The sequence below is a fragment of the Mycteria americana genome, assembly GCF_035582795.1.
Source record: "Mycteria americana isolate JAX WOST 10 ecotype Jacksonville Zoo and Gardens chromosome W unlocalized genomic scaffold, USCA_MyAme_1.0 Scaffold_33, whole genome shotgun sequence".
Taxonomy (NCBI): Eukaryota; Metazoa; Chordata; class Aves; order Ciconiiformes; family Ciconiidae; genus Mycteria; species Mycteria americana.
The window spans coordinates 1,010,320-1,031,907 of record NW_027445439.1 but is presented as its reverse complement, the minus strand read 5'-3'; the positions used below and the strand labels follow the sequence as shown (position 1 = coordinate 1,031,907).

At 39.3% G+C, this 21,588-nt stretch overlaps 1 protein-coding gene across 10 annotated transcripts in view; it reads right to left on the bottom strand.

The window, feature by feature from the left end:
• Positions 1-21,588, bottom strand: part of LOC142403077 (tyrosine-protein kinase Fer-like) — a 216,656-nt gene that overhangs the window by 119,917 nt on the left and 75,151 nt on the right. For 9 of the 10 annotated variants that reach the window (XM_075489217.1, XM_075489220.1, XM_075489219.1 and 6 more), the window contains 5 exons: positions 15,695-15,878; positions 13,148-13,285; positions 11,627-11,746; positions 6,848-6,970; positions 824-1,013 (listed from right to left, as the gene is read on the bottom strand). In XM_075489217.1, coding sequence (XP_075345332.1) covers positions 824-1,013; positions 6,848-6,970; positions 11,627-11,746; positions 13,148-13,285; positions 15,695-15,878 — 755 coding nt within the window. The remainder of the gene's footprint in view (positions 1-823; positions 1,014-6,847; positions 6,971-11,626; positions 11,747-13,147; positions 13,286-15,694; positions 15,879-21,588) is intronic. The other variant, XM_075489218.1, reaches the window with a different exon arrangement.

The window sequence follows — 21,588 nt, the reverse complement described above, 5'->3', positions numbered from 1 at the left end:
GTTAAACTCGTCAGGTCGTTAAGTTTGTCCGTTTGTGGAATTCGCCAGTTAATAAAGTTGCTGGCCAGCCTGTTCCCTCTGGGTCATTGTCGTGACTCTGCCGACCACGCGGCTCTGCCGAGCAGAGATCGGCTTTTGTCGGTACTCAAACAGTCGGGGAATCGAAAAGATTCACCCCTCTCGCAACCCACCGAGTGGGACGAGACAGTTATGAACACTGTTTTAGATACAAATGCAAAGCACAGCATGATACCAGCTACTATGAGGAAAGTTAACTCCATCACAGCCAGAATCAGTACACAATGCAAGGTCAAAGGACCTGCATAGGAGATCCAGTTTTTGGGAATAAAATGGCGGGATGGACATCAGCACATCCCTATGGATGTGATCAACAAGATAACAGCCATGTCCCCCGCCAGTTCATAAAAAAGAAACACAAGATTTCCTAGGCATTGTGGCTTTCTGGAAATAGGCATTCTGGGTTATAGTCGGCTTGTGAGCCCTCTCTATCGAGGGACCTGAAAGAACTGTTTCGACTGGGGCCCTCAATAGATCAAACAGGGGATAGCTCATGCAGTAGCCCTTGAGCTGGTCCAGTAAGGAACAGCTGTGAGAAACATGTTCTACACAGTAGCCATGGAGCATGGCCTCACCTGGAGCCTCTGGCAGAAAACACCAGGAGAAACCTGAGATCAACCTCTAGGGTTTTGGAGCTGGGGTTATTGAGGATCTGAGGCCCACTACACCCTGACTGGCCTCTAACCCCAGGACTAAAGTACAATAGCAAGGCTGCATGATATAGTTAAACAAATGCAAAGCTTACCATAGAAGTGACTGATCTGGCATCTTCTTCATAATTCACTACAGGTGGTGGGTCTTTCCCATCATTTTCTTGAACCTTTTGTTCCAGTAGTTCTTTCTGGGCTGCAAATTTTGCCTCAGAGCATCTTAATTGCTGAACTGTTTGCTTGAGTTCTTCCAGTGCATGCTTTTGGCTCAGCAAGAGTACAATACTGCAGAGAAAAATAACAAACAATTTTAAAACACATGATGTAAAATACATATTTTGCTTCATGAAAGCTACATAGAATAAAGAATTTTCAATACTGGAATTTGTTTTTCTTTTTTCACTTTATCCATCCATGTAATGAAGGAAATTATTAACCTTTTATAAGTAAGCGTGAGAAGTCCTCAGAATTATTTGTTCAAAGGCATAAACACATGAAGCAAATATTAGAAAATTCTCAAAGGTACAAGATAATGAAAGCGGACACCTACTTAGCTATTCCAAAAAGAAAAATCATGTTGTAGTAAATACAGAAAGAATTATTTTCATCCACTTTGATTGAATCTATAACCGTTAGGGTTCCCTGTCCTTTTGGGAAGAAATACACTTTTAGATTATGATTTCCAGTGATGAGGAATCCACTGCAATCCACATAGCTGTTATAATAATTATCTTCACTATTAAACTCACCTTATATCCAGTATAAATTGGTCTGGCTACATGTTAGATACCTGTTGTCTCCGTCTTCTGGACTGAAAGGTCCTCTACTGCATAAGTATTTCTGGACTGCAGTCAGAACAGTCTTTAACATTATTTTTTTTAAGCTAAACAAATTGAACTCCATAAGGGGCTAAAAGAAGTTCTTTCTCATCTTCTACATGCTTTTATGGCTTTTCCCTGACATCACCCCACACACACACACACATTTTTCAACATCTATCAGAACTGGACCCTGTATTCTATTAGCAGTCTCACCTATACCACAGTCTTCTGATATAACATTTCACCATTTATAGATTTAGAGATCGCAAGAGCATTTTCAAATTTCCCCCATTAACTCCAACACCTTCCCAAAGACAGACCAACAGGCACTCTCAACCCCTATAAGCTTTCTTTTTTGTGTGTATAAGTACATTTGGAAAAAGACAATTAGCCAAGCACAATACATAATGCAATATGAATTTACCAGTGTCTCATCTCAACGTTTTAGATACATAGATAGTTTTCTTCCAGGTCACTGATTTAAAAAAAAAAAAAAGTTCAGTAATTCAGAGTAAGAAGATATAGTTACAGTTATATTTCATGTCCACTAGCCAGTTTTTAGTCTATTTATTGATTCTTCTTTCTTTGAGAGAGACTTCATACCTACATTCTTACACTGACAAACTTCAAACTGTTACCCTATAAATAGCACCTTGTAGAAGACCTGATATTTTCCTTTCTAAAACAACAGTTGTAGAACAGCCTACTGAAGGCTCTATCAGCTTTAAATGCTTCAGGGACATGATAGTGCTTAAAACAGATCGGGGGGGGAACCCACAGCCCTGCAAGTGGCCTCACAGCAGACAGCCATGTAAAAAGACTGTACCAATCTCCTATGCTGCAATCATCAAGATTTCCACCTTTGTTGCATGCAAATGGAGAGCCATTTGAAGAGATTCTGCAGAGGGAAACAAACAAACAAACAAACAAACAAAACCCCAAAAGCTCCAGAGTGCTCAGTCCTCCCAGAAATGAATAAAGTTAAATCTGGGGGACTTTCAGAAGGATCTAGACCTGTGTCAATAAAAGGAGAGAGTCCTCCTTACACTGAGAGTATCAAGTATAAATTCAGTCCTAGAAGCATGAACCTTCAGGAATAAGGAAATACTGAAAAACTAACTTCTTCACTAAGAAAGAACAGAGATTAATTAAATTAAGATGGCCATAAGACAGACTTTCACATAAAGATATCGAAGAACACCCACGTTCAACTCCAAGAGATATTCCAAAACAGACATAATCAAGCAGTAGTGAAGGACAAGTAGATTACTTAGAGCATGTACAAGTACCTAGAGGACACTTTCATATTACCTCCAAGAACTGCCAAAACCAAAGATGGACAGAAGCTGTCTAACACAGAGAACCATCCACCATCCATGGTGCGATATAGACAACCTTAAAAGCACTCAACTGGAACCCAGAGACACGTAGTCTAGAAAGAGGTGCAGAGTTCTCACGGTCTGAAAGGACAGATGAAGCAGGTTGAGGGATCAGAACTACCAAGAATGAGGACAGTGTAGAGAAAAATCATAGTATTCTGTCACTCTACACCTTGAGAATAATCTCTAGAAGACAAACCCTCCTGCCAGCTCTCCAATTCTTAGGGGAAAAAAAGGAAATTTAGAAGTTATCCCTGACAACAACCCACTCCTGAGCAGAAATTAAAGTATTTCTCTTTTGCCCTAGCAACAAACAAATCTGGCTCATGTAATTCCTCTCTCACGAATGATGTTGGTTGTTGTACTCATGAACAAGATTCACGCAGCTCTGCTGACACTGTCCACAAGAGAGCTGGAAAATCCAGAAAAAACAATTCAAATATCAACCTCATCAACAATTCCACACATCCACAGCTTCAGTCCTCTCCAACAAAGCAGGGGAGACCTGATTCAGCCTTGTTTGTTGATGCAGCAAGAAGTTGCTCTGTCATAACCTGTACATGTAAACACTGAACATGAAATAGACATATTCTGAATGCACTACAGGCCAAATATCATGGATGTCAAGAGATTGTTTCTTCACAAAGTGATCCTGAGCCAGATGATTATTCAAGTAGGTTCCAAAATAATAAGGGAACACTCTGTCATAAAATCCTTGGTGGCAGGAAAAGATAAAAAGTCATATCCCTAAATATGTGCATTGTACTAAGTCACAAAAAAAAAAATCTGATAATCAGCAGAATGATCATTCATGGGGAAAGGACCAGTATGATGTATGAAGACACAATTGGAGGTCCTGGAAGTGAAGTTTGACATGAGACTGCAGAAGTTTAAAAGTATCACACAAAGAAGTGAACAATCTCTACTCAAGAAAATGTTCTATCGTCTGGTCTTCATTATGAGAGAGAAAAAAGAAAAAAGATCTCCCTGTGAAAATGATGGCCTTTCACTATCAGCAAGGCTTTGGTGAATACACAACATCAGCTAAAATGAAAACATCCCAAACTCTGAATGGTTACAGCTCATCATGATCCAGAGATAATAAGACAGATCCTGCATGTTAAAAGACATGAACTGTTCTCTTTCATGAACTGTGGCAAGGTGTGCACCAGGTTATCCGCTGAAAAGTATCTGAAACACTAAATATTTTCAGTTTGCCAAAATCACATGTAGAATGTTCCCTGTTCCATCTATGCATGGAGAAGTAGCCCCTATAAAATTATGTAGCTGTGGCTTCCATCAATGCAAACTTTATGGTCCTTGTGGCTAACAAGAGCTACTATCAGTCTCACAGAGTAAGATCTTGTGTGAAGAGTCCTTGTGAGACCGGATCAGAGCAACAGATTGGAAAGTGGTATTGGGTTTATATGGCAAGGTTTTGGTAGCTGGGAGGCTGCAGGTGTGACCTCTGTGAGAAGACCAACATGAGGCACCAAAAAATGCTGTGGTGGGTTGACCCCATCTGGCTGCCAGACACACACCCTGCCTCTTGCCCACTCTACTCTCCTATGGGATGGGGAGAAAATAGAAGGAAGGTGAGAAGACCTATGAATCTAGATAACGACAGTTTAATAGGGAATGCAAAAGCTGCATGCACCAGCAAAGCAAAAAGAGGAATTCATCCACTACTTCCCACTGGCAGGCCTGGAAAACAGGGCCTCAGCACACGTAATGGTTGCTTTGGAAGACAAACGCCATAACCACGAACGTCCCCCCTTCCTCCTCCTCCTCTTCCTTCCCTGAGCTTTTATTGCTTGGCACAGCATCATATGATATGGAATATCCCTTTGGTCAGTTGGGGTCAGCTGTCCTGGCTATGACTCCTCCCAACCTCTTGCCCAACCCCAGCCATCTGGGTTTTGTGGCAGGGGGGGTTGGAGAGAAAGCCTTGATGCTGTGCAAGCGCTGTTCAGCAATAGCCAAAACATTGGTGTGTTATGAACACTGTTCTAGCCACAAATGCAAAGCACAGCACCATATGGGCTGCTATGAGGAAAGTTAACTCCATCCCAGTCAGACCTAGTATACACTGCAAAGTCACTCAATAGCTCAGAACTGGTGGTGCTGAGGCTGTGTCAGAAAGAAGTGAGCTGAAGTCCAAACTGGTTCAAGTATAGAGTCAGAAAACATAATTTTGCCTTGACCTTCATTTTGCCCAGATAAAACAGAACCAGGGAAGATTTCCTCGGCACTGAAGGGCTAACCTCAGCATCTTGCGAGACTCAACAATAACAGAGTGTAAAGTTCTTGAATTTGGAGGTGACCTCCTCACTTTCTTTCATGAAGAGAGACTTGCATTAAAGCTCTTTGAAGGTGCCAAACTTAGCCAAGCAATCTGACTTGACCAGCCCATCCACCAGCAGGATGACCACTGGCTCAAGAGGCAAGCTTTCATTCATCGCTCAACTACCCTTGCCTTTGACCTCGCTTTGCAGTGCTGAGGCTGGTGCTATATTGTGTGACAGAAGTCAAGAATATGCAACAGTTGATTGAGACCTTCTAGGGACCATAAGTACTTGTATAAGAAGAGCTAAACAATCAAAAACATCCTGGTTATTCTTCAGTGCAGTTAATGAAAGTGGGGTCTGTTGGTGGAATACATAAGCAATGACAAAACAGAATGGTTGATTTCAGGGAAGCTTATGTCTTTACACCTAGAAATCTAAGCCAGATCACATGCTTTTTAAAAAGACCCACAGATACAGCTGGAGTCTACACTGAGATCATCTCAACAATACAAACATCTGCTACAGGATCAAAGGAGCCTACCTACAGCAGGAAAGGCAGGGATAGAAAACCACTTTCAGAGAGATATAATGGACAACAAGACAATACTGAAGAAATATTCCTAAGGAAAAAGCAGCATGAGGGAGAAACAAATTCATAATGCTTAAAAAACCCACAAAACTCATATATTTCAAAGTGTTTATCCTTTAAGCTATATGCAGCAAAGAAGGTAGGTCAAGAATTGAAAAATGGGAAAATATACATACTGTGAGTATATGTGTAGACTATCACAGAAAGAACAGGAAATCATCAAATCAGAACAATTACACATATATATAAAGTTTCATATATGAATAAAATACTACTCAATGTATCAAGTTACAAGATGCCTTCAACAGAGAGCTTAGAAGTCTTTTTCAGTGAAGACAGAATTGTCTGAGGACTTGCATTCCACTTCACTGGTATTGCAAACCAATATTTATGACCAAGTTAGTAAGATTCTGACTGATCACAACAAGAATTGGAAAAACATCACTACAGACAGAAGTTATTTATCTGTTGTTATAACTTCAGTTTAGACTATGATGTGAAACTTAATCAGTTAGAAAAAAGACCAATGATCTTGATCAAAAATTATTATTTATAATGAATGTGGCACTGTAAAACACCGATTAATCCCTCACCTTCATTATTTACTATTCAGTATTACAGGGTATTGGTTCTACATTGTTGCATAAGAAAGTTTACATATCTTGCATATGGCTCTGAAAAGTCTTTCATAAAATCATATCTATACAATGAACTGTCAGAAAGACAATCTGAATTGACTCCTTTTGTTCCATCAAGCTGCAGTTACACTGTGAACCAAAGGTCCAGTTCTTGAGCCATCCCAATAGTATGACAATTAAACTAAATTAAAGGAGATGCTCAGTTCTCTAATTAATTAGGATCTGGAGTGGGGAAGGTTTATTTAAGACATGGGAAACTAACTTTTTGTTGTCATTGATAATAAACATTTCTCACTAAAGCAAAACAATGTTAGTGCAGGTTATTTCATATTTAAGTCTTAGGAACTGCATTATAGACAAATTTATCTCAAATTATTATATTTTGATATTTTAGTTATACTTACTCCGACGTTTTTTCACAAGTCTTAGAGGACTCTTCTAATTTTTTCTCTAATTCCAACACAAGTTTCTCTTTGCTCAAAAGTGTCTGCTGTGTCTGAATCAATTCTTCTATTATTGTTTTTAACCTGTAATACATACATTTCAGAAATCTATGGTATGCATACACAAACTGAACATATTTGGAAACATTTAAATTTTTTCCTAAAGATGAAAAGGAGCATTAGTCTTCAAAATATGTTATTTGCAGGTCATTGTGGCTTTTTTGTGGCTGTACCTTTATATTATATTATTAACCTATGTTATTACAGAATCCATACTAGATTGTGGACACATACAAAGTTACAGAATGATCTGTTGCCTGTATTCTCTAGAATGCATGATGCGTTATGTGGATTAATGCCTTCCTAATATATTGATAATTCATGAGAAGTTAAATGAAAAATTAAACCCTTCAGACTGCTGAAGTACACATTAGATAAATATGTACAATCAGTAGTTGTGATGCATTCATCTCTAGATATAATAAAACCAGAATCAGTAGGTTTTGTATTGCAAGTTAAAGCAATATTTTTTAGTATAAGAGTGATCTGCATATTCTTTTCTATACGATTAACTTTTTAAAAGCCACACAGTTTTTGGTAATGGTAAGTCCAAACTAAAGGTAAAATCTGTACAAGAATACTCAACATTAACTGAGAAACTGTTATTACACATTAAAACCATTACTGACACTTTGCAATTATACTGGCAAACATTCCAATACCAAAAAAAGTCAACAAATGTAAGATGAGACTTTGCGATATAATTCTCAGTCAACTCTACACAAAGCAGATAAAAGGCTCGCATATCAAAAAATATGCGAGCAATTCAAGCAATTGCTAAGTTGGGAGAATAATTTTAAAAATATCCTTTCCTTCTTGGCATTCATCTATCTATCTATCTTCAAATATCTTACTCTGTTTCCCCTATATTTTCAAGCACAATTTCAATAAAAAGGTATTATAGAAAAGAGTGGAACAAAGGCAGAATACATATAGTACTTGATACTGCACAGATCGATTGCCCAAAACTGTTCCAGTTTGGGGAGTGTCAGAGGAGGTTTATTCTGTTATGCTTTTCAGAATATCTCAATATTAGTCTATGATAGTCACCAATATTTATCAGGAGACACCATATCTCTCTCATTACTTACAAAAGTTCCCTAATAAACACTGACTTTTAACTACCTCTCTCTCTGTCAAATCTTCTTTATTCATAAATATAAACTTACTTGAAAATGTAAAACTGAGCCAGTTTTCTCATCACTTATCCTTAGAATATATTTTATTAAAACCTTCAGTAATGCATGTAAAGTTGTCATTCTTCTCATATACTCAAAAACCCGATTGATTTGACCAAAAATTATTGATTCTGGATTAACATATATCTTCTAATTCATTCAATGTCTGGGAAATAAACCCAGTATATGTATTGGATTTATTACATTTGCTAGATACTGAAGGTAGTTTTTCCTCTGCAGAAACATAATGATGTAGTATTTTGAAGATCCAAGGCCATGATCTCAACTCTAAAGATCAACAATCAAATTCCTATTGTTTCAGAACATACAGAATGGATCTTTAAAAAGCCATCATCTATCAATAAAGGATGTAATACACTGACCTTACTTGAGAATATCTAGTCAATGCACAATAAACTGATGCAAGCATGTTATATTTTTCTAGTAGTTTTAAAGCAAGACTATAGTAAAAGCTATCTAAAAAGCAGTTGACAAGGTATATCAAGCAAAAGCAGTTAAAGAAAACTAAGCAGTCATAAGAGAAAGGGTTCTTGCTTGTATTAGAAACAATTACAAAAAGAAGAAAGAGGATAAGAATAAACAGTCAGTTTTTACAGTGCCAGGAGATAACTAGTAGAGGTCCACAAAAATCTGCACTGTTTAATATGTTCATAATAACTGAGATGAAACAACAATTTTAAAAGTGACAAAGAATGCTGACAGTACAATGTTATTTGAGGTAGTAAAGGAAGGGGCTGAATGTGAATAATGCAAAAGGATTTTTCTGAATCTTATGAGAATCAGTAACTGGACTGCCATTTAGAAGATTAATCTCAATGTGTATTAAAATAAACAAATATACAAGGGGGAAAACAATCCAAAACTTTATACAGTGAATGGGTCTAAGCTGACCATTACCACTAAGAAATGAGATCTTGGGGTTACAACAGACTATTCCATGAAAACATTGGCTTTATACTCAACAGTGGTCAGAAAAATCAAACAGAAGGATTCTCTAAGATTTGTTAAAAATTAAGCAGAACAAGAACATAGGAAACCTCAATATGCCTCTCTCTAATCTATGTATCTGGATTACCTGTGCAATTCTGGTCATTTATCTCAAAAACAATACAGTAACCTTGAAAACATTCAAAGAAAGATAACAAGCTTAATAAAAGATAAGAAGTTTTGGGAAAGGAAGAACTAAAGGTAAAGACTGTTTGCTTTAAAAAAAAAGATGACAGAGCAGAAGTATGATAAAAAGTTTACAATATCATGAATGGGGTGGAAAGGAGTACATTGTTCCTATTGTCTTCCAAAACAAGAGCTTAAAGTCATAAAATGAAACTAGGAAGTAACAGGTCCACATAATGTTAAGTTAATCTTTGGAATTCCTTGACCTAAGATACTGTGGACAATAGATTCTTACACATATTGAAACTGACTGGACAAATTCATGAAAGACAAATATATCTAAGGCTATTACAAACAAATATTACTTCTGGCTCAAAAAAATTCTAATCTGCAAATTATGGGAGGCTGAGAGAACATTCTGGGGAATGCATGCACATCCTGTTCTTGTTCTCCTCCCTAGACTTTCCCTTTGAGCTAATGTCAGAGAGAAGAAAGTTGGCTAGGTCAATCTTTGATTTGACCTAATACAGTCAGACTCATTTGCTCAGAGGCCCTAATATAATCCGTAGCAGAAAGTGGACATACAGCAACACTTCAAAGAGCTATTTGATTCCTGTTCCAAAAATAAAATCACACCATAAAATTTCTCTCTCAAATGTATCAAAGACTTTAAAGTGCATGAATATAAGCTTTGTAACAGGACACACTGGAAGTTGTATTAAAAAATATATATTTATGCAAATATGAAGATACTTATTACAAACACAAGTTTCATCAAAATCATTTGCTAAAAAAGCAGCATTTAAGCTGTTTTGCTTAGAAATGCTGATGGCTTATTTCTAAACACTGGGATGCGGAAGACAAGTCAAACAAGAAGTTATTTCTATTTTTGAGCTATGGAAGGTAGAATCTTATAAAAATTATAAGACCTTTCAAAAGGGAGATTTAGTATATATTTTTTCCTTGTAACTGTGCTGAAGTACAGCTAGCTGTACAACATATACATAGTTTATGCATGAATAATCTCAATTTAGTAATGATGCAGAATATATTATAAACAGAAAAATGTTTAAAGAGGAGGGAGGGGCTTTATTCATTAATAGACCTTTTCATAAGAAAGATGAAGTTGTTTTGGGACTGAGGAGGAGTCTGACAAAGAAAGCTGAGACGTTATATAAAAGAGGTTATTTCAATATCTATTTAAGAATAAATTTATGAAAAATAATTAGATTGCACAAGAAAAACAGAGGACAACTAATGACCTTGGAAAAGAATGAACAAAATCCAGAGAATCTCAGTAGTGTTGAGAAAACATAGGGCTTAGAATAATTTACAGAAGACACACTGTAATGTATTTACTTTTGAAATGCCTCACTTCTATATGTTCTCACTATTATTTTGGTTTTAATAAAAATTTGCATGAAAGAAAGGTCATAGTTTGATTAAGCAGACAAATTAAAAATAAATACACTGATTTCTTATTTGGATCAGTTATACATTGTAAAGAAAAACCTCAAATAAGTCAGACTGAAATATATTACAGACAAAAACCACCATCTACCAATGAATTATTGAACTTACCATTTTATATTGCTTATAATCAATTAAAAATTAAATATACAATTAATTTTTGCAATCTCAAAAGTGACTGCATCAGAACATTTTATGGCAAAAGATGAGATTGACAAGATAATAACCTCAGCAGGAGATTTGTTCCCCAGTAACAACTGATTAAAGTTGGGGAAATTAATAAAAAGATAAAACTACACAATAGATTAACAAAATATGTAGAGAGGTACTTTATCACACTGAATAGCTAAAAGTTCCATGAAATGTAATACAACAGCTACATCTATGTTAGTAAATTAATACATATTAAAGGTTATAACAGTGAATAAGAATTTTCTTTGGAAAACAAAAGCAGAACACCTACAAAACTGGTAAAACAAATGTATTTATGAACATTTCCTGGTTGGCAATTTACATCACTGACTACATCACTATACTCAGTGGCTTCATAGACAGATTTCCATATTTTCCTAGAATACTGAATGTGGAAGCACCTTTGAGAAAATTATTAAGTTCCCAAGGAGAATTCATGATGGATTTGGGGCACTGTAAAAATTAACTGGGGAGGAGGAGAGACTAGATGGAAAGTTCAGGCAAGTGCTGCTTTTTTGGGTTGGGGAGGAGTATTTGGTGCAAAGGAACAATAAAAAGTGCAATGGGAAGGAGTCTATAGCTTAAAAATATTATTTCAGAAACTGGACCTTAAAAGTCAGGACACAGCTATGTAATGAGCTGATTGAGCCTAGATATCATGTATGTCAGAATTTCTAAAGGATTAAAGTTTTTAAAGAAAACTTACGTGACTTGTAAACTTTCTGCTGTTAGATTATTCCACATGATCTCATTAGCTTGAAGGTTTTCATTTTCTTCTAGTAAAGACGTATCAAACTCTATTGCTTGTTCAACAACTTCTGATGACCTAATTTAGCAAATAAAAGTTATATTTGCAAAATTAACATGTATCTTTAAGTAGATCATAAAGAAAATTGGTTTGGTTTGAATTATTAATAACTAGAATATAGTTAAAATTACATATGAAATAAAAGTAAAAACATTAGGATATATATTCTTTTTCCTTTAAATAAAGGACACACTCTTAAAAACATACCAGAGAACAAAATAGAATATAATTCTTTTACTTAAGATCACAAAATAATAAAGGTTTTCAGGGGGTATCTATTTGCATGGATCCACTCTTAGCTGATCCAGCTATAAATCTGCACATGACAATTATCAATTTGCACATAAATAACAAAGGATAATGCAAGAAGTCTTAGGACCATCCACTTATGTACCAATACCCAATATCAGTTCAATAAACAGCAAATAAAGTTTATTTTTTAATTAAAAACTTTCTTGCATTACCTGCATATTTTGTTGTTTCAGGCACTACTTACTCTGCAATAACTGCATTTTATATAGGGGTACCTAGAGTTCACTTTAAACTAACTAGAACATGGGCAATGAGAAAAATATAGCAGAGAAACTTAACTTAGCCGAGGATGCAAAATGCATCCAAATACACACTAAATTAGCTCACGCTGAATCTAGGTTGTCGTGTGTCCAAAGAAGAGCAACAAAGCTGGTGAAGGGTCTAGAGAACAAGTCTTATGAGGAGCAGCTGAGGGAACTGGGGTTGTTTAGCCTGGAGAAAAGGAGGCTGAGGGGAGACCTTATTGCTCTCTACAACTACCTGAAAAGAGGTTGTAGAGAGGTGGGTGTCGGTCTCTTCTCCCAGGTAACGAGTGATAGGACGAGAGGAAACGGCCTCAAGTTGTGCCATGAGAGGTTTAGATTGGATATTAGGAAAAATGTCTTCACTGAAAGGGTTGTCAAGCATTGGAACAGGAAAGCGGTTGAGTCACCATCCCTGGAGGTATGTAAAAGACGTGTAGATGTGGTGCTTAGGGACATGGTTTAGTGGTGGACTTGGCAGTGTTAGGGTTACGGTTGGACTTGATGATCTTAAAGGTCTTTTCCAACCTAAATGATTCCATGATTCTATGTATAGTCTGCTGCCAGTACCAAAGTTATAGCTCTTCACATGTGATAATAGTAATTGGAATTCTGTTTTTCTAGAGGCAGTCAAAGAGATTGATGGTTGAAGAAACAGTCAGGTTAAAAAGCTGACATTCAGACAACTTTCTGTACATGCAAGTGGAATAGCTTTTTAAATTAGGATAATGCTTTACAAATAACAATTTTAAAGGAACCAAACAGAAACAAATACAACTCTGATCACTTTAGCAGTGCTGTAGTTTAATACAAGTTTTTCCTCAAGAAGAAACATGAACATGTACACCAAGATGAAAACTTATACCTATGAGTATCTATGAAGTCATTATACTCAGAGTTAGGGTCTATCCGTTCAACGGAGGTCTGGATCTCTTTATGGACATTTGCAATCTCTTCTGTTACAAGACAGGTGATCTGGCTATATTCATCCAAGATTCCTTTTCTAGAGAGAAAAAAAAACCCACTATAGTGTATAACATGGTACTGAAGGCATAGATGGCATTGACGATGCTTCAAACTTTCAATTTTCTGTTACTACAAACTCTTGTTTCAACTGGCTAAAAAGGGAGAAAAAAAAAAAGACCATACATTACTCAAAGAAATAACAGATTTATTGTTCTCTTTCATATCTTCATTTTATTATTTGGTCATTAGGGCAAAAATAAGCATAAATCACAAGTTCGCATATATTTACAAGAAGAAACAAAATCAAACAAAAAGTTGACATGAGAAAGTACGAGCCATCTAGCCTAATGACCTGCCTGCAACAGTGGGCAAAAGCAAGTGATTAGGGATTGGTAAAAGAAAAGAATAAGTGATATTTTACCACTACATTTAATAGTATCCAGTGATATTTCCCCAGAATACCTTCCTACTCTCTTTAAGTTTTAGCTTTCCATAAATAGCCCTTCATAATCATTTCCTATTTCATTTTTATTTTTGACAAACTTCTTGGCTTGCCAGGTTCTGAAGCATGGTGAGGTTTTTTTTAAATACTGATGAATTTTGACCAACCCAGAGGAACGTGCAGGAAAAAAAACTATCAGCAAATTTTTCCTGGATAAGATCTCAAGTTATATTTATTTTATAAGAAACATTATTTGCTTGTATTTCTTCAGTACTTTTTCTAAGGAGAAAACAGACAAGAGAATTAATTAATGTCAACTACAGCAATGCCAGATCTAAGAGAAATGGAATCTATGTTAATTACTAAAAAAATTATGTTAATATACACTTCAAGTTTACCAAACTAATTGATTTGCAAACCAAGATTATTAACAAAGTGTATTTCACACAGATAGCCACACCAAGCCTTACACTTGAAATCACCATCTCCTTTTGTAGAATTAAGCCCAAAGATATTAGACAGCAGTAATTTTCTAATAAATTCAGATCTCATTGAAAATGTTTATTTAGTGACAAGAATATTCTTACAGGTTTTTATTTCAAAGATGACAAAGAAAATTGGTTTCAATAGGTTCTTGTTCAATGATAAAACCCTTCAGTGAATTATCATAATTCACAATTATGAAAAATCACATTAATTACAGCACACAAATTTAACTGAAGTTTCTTGCTGTGATTTTACAAACAAAATTAAGATTAAAAGGACTGTGCAGAGACTACTATAGAGGTTTATTTCATTTACATACCTGCACCAGAATCAAAGGGAGCAATGATACTTTATGAGGCAGTTAATATTGGCCGCATAACCTAAGCATATAAAGCATGAAACCCCCAACTCTCCTTCACTTCCTATGTGCTGACGTCAAGATGAATGTAGACTTCAGAAAAAGTAAGAAAATGAGATATAGAAGAGTGCCTCCAATCTAAATGAACAATACTTACAAAAAGAGGTAACTACTTTTTCTTGACCTGTAAAGGTCCCTTCCAATCCAAAGCATTCTATGATTCTATGATTCTATGATTCTTTTAGAGTAAGTGATTTACAAGCAATATTTTTTAATTGCAGTCCTCGGAATGTCTTAGAGAAAGACCTACAGAACAGTCTCCCAAACCAACTCATATTCTTCAGGAAAGTCAAAGAGGCAGCATGGTGATTACAAATCAGAAAAGATAGCTGAGAGTCCTCACTGACAATTCTCTGAGATATCAGTTTGCACATCTTCATCAGTGATGTGGAGAATGATCTTTCAGAAAAAGGTAATTGTATTTTTAAGGCTGGATTCCTTACAATGAAATTAGGTTTAAATAATCCTGCTATTTGCACACAAATGAGTAACCATACATCTGTCTGGCCCTCCTCCCATATGACTTTCAAGAGTGTTGGCCATTTTAAACCAAATTGGTTCCTGGCAGAATTTCATAAAAATAAGGCTACTGGAGAGGCAACTAACTTTAGAATAGAATAGAACAGAACAGAACAGAACAGAACAGAATAGAATAGAATAGAATAGAATAGAATAGAATAGAATAGTTCAGTTGGAAGGGACCTACAACAATCATCTAGTCCAACTGCCTGACCAATTCAGGGCTGACCAAGTTAAAGCATGTTAACTTGCCATAGTATTCCAGCTGAAGGAGAGGATAAAGCATGAGCTTAACTATAAACACTGCAGTTTGTTAATCTCTAAGATTTTAAAAGTTTTATGAGAAGACAGTCTCTCATGAAAATGCTTAAGTAACCCCTTAAAACTACTATGTGCATTTATTTGAATAGACTTCTCTATGCACAATTGTTGTCAATGGAAAGATGAAAACAGTTTTTTCATTACTACTTGATATACAAATAATTGATGAAGGTTTATTATTTTCTAATAATACTATGAATTAATTAGGATATTACAGAAAAAATGTGGAAATTAGAAATATATAAGAAAACACAGCTTACAGGGCTTTAATCATTTCTTCTTCCATCTTCTGTAGTGAATCAAGTAACAGAGGAAGTGTAGTGTCATAATATTGGTGCTGATGTAACTGTGCTGCTTTCAGTGCCAATACATATTGATTATGCAACATATGGAGTTTCATAGTGGCTTTATCACACCGATCTTTGGCTTTCTCAGTCTCTTTTCCTGAGAAGAAAAAAAAAAAGAAAATGCATACAGTGATTTTAATGTATACAAACATCAACACTTGTGGTTGACATAAATCTAATAGATTTATAAGTTTGCACTTTGTTCCACAATAATACATTTAAGCTATTCTCCGAAGAAGCTAAAATTTGACAATTCTCAGGTCACTAGTAAGACCAATTGTCTTAGTGTTATTATTCAAGACTAAGAAAAAAATACTACATTTTCTTTGAGCAGAAATGTGAGAATACTTTATCTGAAAGTATATGAAAACCATCATCTGCATAAGTATAAAAACAAGATAACTATGCAGAATGAAATAAAAACCACTCAAAAACAACTATCACAAATGCTACTCTTTTATTTGTCTCAGAGTAAATAAACATTTTTTAATGAAGAAAATAAGAAATGTCCTACTAAGTCAGACCCATGATCCATTTAGACCAGTACTCTGTCTCCAGTAGTGATAGCAGGAACTGCTTTTAGGGAAAGCATGTGTACTGGGTTTGCGTGGCAAGGTTTTGGTAGCAGGGGGGCTACAGAGGTGGCTTCTATGAGAAGATGCCAGAAGCTTCCCCTATGTCTGATAGGGCCAGTGCCAGCCGGCTCCAAGACGGACCTGCCACTGGCCAAGGCTGAGCCAATCAATCAGCGACAGTGGTAGCGCCCCTGTGATAACATATTTAAGAAGGGGAAAAAAACTGCTGCGCAACAGCAGCTGGGAGGGAGAGGAGTGAGAATATGAGAGAGAAACAACCCTGCAGACACCAAGGTCAGTGAAGAAGGAGGGAGAGGAGGTGCTCCAGGTGCTGGAGCAGAGATTCCCCTGCAGCCTGTGGTGAAGACCATGGTGAGGCAGGCTGTCCCCCTGCAGCCCATGGAGGTTAACAGTGGAGCAGATATCCACCTGCAGCCCGTGGAGGACCCCACACCAGAGCAGGTGAATGTGCCCTGAAGGAGGCTGTGACCCTGTGGAGAGCCCACGCAGGAGCAGGCTCCTGGCAGGACCTGTGACCCTGTGGAGAGAGGAGCCCACGCTGGAGCAGGTTTGCTGGCAGGATTTCTGCCCCCATGGGGGGCCCACACAGGAGCAGGTTTGCTGGCAGGATTTCTGCCCCCATGGGGGACCCACGCTGGAGCAGTCTGTTCCTGAAGGACTGCACCCCGTAGAAAGGACCCGTGCTGGAGCAGTTCATGAAGAACTGCAGCCCGTGGGAAAGACTCCTGTTGGAGAAGTTCGTGGAGGACTGTCTCCTGTGGGAGGGACCCCATGCTGGAACAGGGGAAGAGTGTGAGCAGGAAGGAGCAGCAGAGACAACGTGTGATGAAATGACCGCAACCCCCATTCCCTGTTCCCTCTGTGCCGCTTGGGGGGAGGAGCTAGGGAAGCCGGGAGTGAAGTTGAGCCTGGGAAGAAGGGAGGGGTGGGGGAAGGTGTTTTAAGATTTGTTTTTATTTCTCATTACCCTACTCTGACTTTTGATTGGTGGGCAGGTGCGCGGCAGCAGGCAGGCGCACAGCAGCATGGTGACCACCCAGCAAAAAGCAGTGTCCTCTGCTTATCCTGAGCTTCTAGCACCTGGTAGAACCAATGCAGCCACACAGACAGAGCTCCTGTTCAAGCATGTGACCACCCAGGTTTCCGGCTGTGGGATGTGTGAAGGAATATTCCTAGAGGTGGAAAGTGATTGCAAGCAAGACTGTGGGAGGTGTGACCAGATTGATGAACTGCTCTGCTTGGTGGCCGAGCTGCAGGAGGAGATGAGCAGACTGAGGAGTATTTGAGAGTCTGAGGGGGAGATTGATCAATGGAGCCGTACTCTGCCATCTGTGATGCATAGAAGCCAACTCAGCGTGGCCACTACAGAGGCAGGTCCTGGATCTATTTTGTGCCAGGAGGAAGGCAGTGTCACAAAGGATAAGGAGGGGTGGAAGCAGGTTACAGCACGGAGTGGTAAGAGAAACCCCTCCTTACCCATTAAGTTACCCTCTAAGTTACCCTTACAGAACAGGTATGAGGCCCTGGCTTTGGTAGATGAAGTGCATAATGAGAAAGAGGAGGAACCTGTGCAAGCAGTCTTGCCAAGATCAGAGACGCCAACCCCTTGCAACAAAACCTGCATTAAGACCAGCGCCGAGAAGAAACAACGGCGAGTTATGGTCATTGGTGATTCCCTCCTGTGCAGAACGGAAGCACCTGTTTGCAGACTGGACCCTCTTTTCAGGGAAGTTTGCTGCCTCACTGGGGCCCGAATTAGGGACGTCACCACAAGACTGAAGAACCTAGTTCAACCTTCAGACTACTATCCAGTCCTGCTCTTTCACGTGGGTACTAATGATGTCGCAACAAAAAGTCTGAGGTCAGTCAAAAGAGACTTCAGAGCCCTGGGAAGAATGCTAAAAAAATCTGGGAGCACAGGTAGTATTTTCCTCAATCCTCCCAGTAATGGGGGGAGACCTTGGAAGAAACAGGCGAGCCCAGGATATCAATACCTGGCTCCAGGACTGGTACCTGTGCCAAAACTTTGGGTTTTTAAACCATGGAAGAGCCTTCAAGAGACAAGGTATGCTGAGGCCTGACGGGATCCACCTGTCCCGATGGGGAAAACAGGTCTTTGGGCATAAGCTGGTGGGGTTGATCGAGAGACCTTTAAACTAGAATTGATGGGGGAAGGGGATACCTACTGCAATCCTGTTGGTAAGCCAAGGGTTGGCATGGCATCACCTGAGGGTGGCAATGCTAGTGGGATCATTTACGCTGCTCCTGGGAGCATGGAGGGCTCAGGAGTGTATCTGAAATGCTTGTACACCAACGCACGCAGTATGAGAAACAAGCAGGATGAACTGGAAGCGTTGGTCAGTTCCCAGAGCTATGATGTCATTGGTATTAGTGAGACTTGGTGGAATGAGTCCCACGACTGGAGTGCTGGGATGGAGGGCTACAGGCTGTTCAGGAGGGATAGGCAGGGCAGGCGAAGTGGAGGTGTCGCACTGTATGTAAAGGAGAGGTTTGATTGTACAGCCCTTACAGTTAGCGGTGATGTGGTGGAGAGCCTCTGGGTGAGGATTAGGGGGATGGAAAACAAAGGAGATGTTGTAGTGGGTGTCTACTACTGATTGCCCAGCCAGGATGTAAGCACTGATGTGTTATTCTATAAGCAATTAGGAGAAATCTCTGGATCGGTAGCCCTTGTCCTTACGGGAGATTCCAACTTCCCAGACATCAACTGGGAATACCATACTGCTGTGACAAGCAGGTCTTGGAAATTCTTGAAGTTTGTGGAAGATAACTTCTTGTCACAGGAACTCAGTGAGCCAACTAGGAAAGATGCCCTCCTAGACCTGCTATTTGTGAATAGAGAAGGACTCGTGGGGGATGTGATGGTAGGTGGCTGTCTTGGCCACAGTGATCACAAAATGGTTGAGTTGAAAATTTTCAGTGTAATGAGAAAAAAGGTCAGCAGAGTTGCTACCCCGGATTTCAAGAGAGCAAACTTTAAGCTATTCAGGGAGCTAGTTAGCAGAGTACCCTGGGAATCTGCTTTTGAGGACTTAGGAAGTCCACGAGTGCTGGTCAGTCTTTAAGAACCACCTTTTAGAAGCACAGGAGCAGGCAATTCCACTGTGTCCTAAGTCAAGCAAGCAGGGCAGAAGACCGGCTTGGCTGAACAGGGAACTCCTCGTGGAGCTCAAGAGGAAAAAGAAATTGTACAATCTCTGGAAGCGAGGTCAGGCTTCACAGGAAGAGTACAGAGTTGTAGTTCACATATGCAGGGAGAAAACACGAAAGGCCAAAGCTCAACTAGAGTTGAAACTGGCCAGTGTTGTGTCGGACAACAAGAAAGGCTTTTCTAAGTATGTTAATAGCAGGAGGAGGTCTAAAGAAAACATTGGACGGATACTTGTTGAAGATGGGTCACCTGACTAATAGGGATGAAGAAAAACTGGAGGCATTCAATGCTTTTTTTGCCTCAGTCTTTAATAATACAGATAGACCTTGGGCTGCCCGGTCCCCTGAGTCAGAGGACCACGACTGCGGGAGCAGTGCCTTTCCATTTGTGGACACTGAAATTGTAAGGGACCAGCTGTATCAGCTGTATGTTCATAAGTCCATGGGGCCTGATGGGATTCATCCCAGGGTACTGAAGGAGCTAGCAGATATTATGGCAGGACCCCTCTCAATCATCTACCAAAGGTCTTGGGGGTCTGGGGAGGTCCCTGCTGACTGGAAGCTAGCCAATGTTATTCCAGTCTCCAAAAAGGGCGTGAGGGAAGACCCAGGGAACTACAGACCTGTTAGTCTAACCTCATTTCCTGGAAAAACTACGGAGAAGATCATACTGGGTGCTATTGAAAGGCATTTAAAGAACAATGCAATCATCAGGCACAGTCAACATGGGTTCACAAAAGGAAACTCCTGTTTAACTAATTTGATATCCTTCTATGATATCTACGTCGCCCACCTAGTGGATGAAGGGAAGGCAGTGGATGTAGTTTTTCTGGATTTTAGTAAGGCTTTTGATACTGTCCCTCACAGCATCCTTCTGGACAAGTTGTCCAACTGTGAGATGAGCAGGTTCACGGTGCGCTGGGTGAAGAACTGGCCGAACGGCAGGGCTCATAGGGTTGCAGTGAATGGGGCTATATCTGGCTGGCAACCGGTCAGCAGCGGTGTTCCTCAGGGTTCAGTTCTATGGCTAGTTCCATTCAATATATTTATCAGCAATCTGGATGTAGGAGTTGAATGCACCATTAGCAAGTTTGCTGACGATACTAATCTGGGAGGTGCTGTTGACTCTCTCGAGGGACAAGAGGCCTTGCAGAGGGATCTAGATAGATTGGAGCATTGGGCAATCATCAATGGGATGAAATTTAACAAGACCAAGTGCCAGATTCTGCACCTGGGATGGAGTAATGCCAGACACAAGTATAGATTGGGAGAGGAGTGGCTGGAGAGCAGCCCTGCAGAAAGGGATCTGGGGGTGCTGGTCAACAGCAGGCTCACCGTCAGTCAGCAGTGTGCCCTGGCAGCCAAGAGGGCAAATCGCATCCTGGGGTGCATCAAACACAGCATAAGCAGCCAGTCAAAAGAGGTGATTATCCTGCTGTAATCAGTGTTGGTGTGGCCTCACCTTGAATACTGTGTGCAGTTCTGGGCCCCACAATTTAAGGATGTGAAGGTCCTTGAATGCATCCAGAGGAGGGCAACAAAGCTGGTGAAAGGGCTGGAAGGTATGTCCTATGAGGAGAGGCTAAGGACTCTGGGTTTGTCTAGTTTGGAGAAAAGGAGGCTTGGGGGCGACCTCATTGCTCTCTACGACTTCCTGAGGAGGGGAAGTGGAGATGGAGGTGCTGATCTCTCCTCCCTGGTATCCAGTGACAGGACGCATGGGAATGGCTCAAAGCTGCGCCAGGGGAGGTTCAGACTGGACATTAGGAAGCATTTCTTTACCGAGAGGGTGGTCAAACACTGGAACAGGCTTCCTAGAGAGGTGATCGATGTCCCATGCTTGTCAGTGTTTAAGAGGCCTTTGGACAATGCCCTTAACAACATGCTTTAGCTTTTGGTCAGCCCTGGAGTGGTCAGGCAGTTGGACTAGATGATCATTGTAGGTCCCTTCCAACTGAAATAATCTAGTCTATTCTATTCTATAAATTAAATTAATTTCCCCGAGTCAAGTCTGTTTTGCCCATGACGGTAATTGCTGAG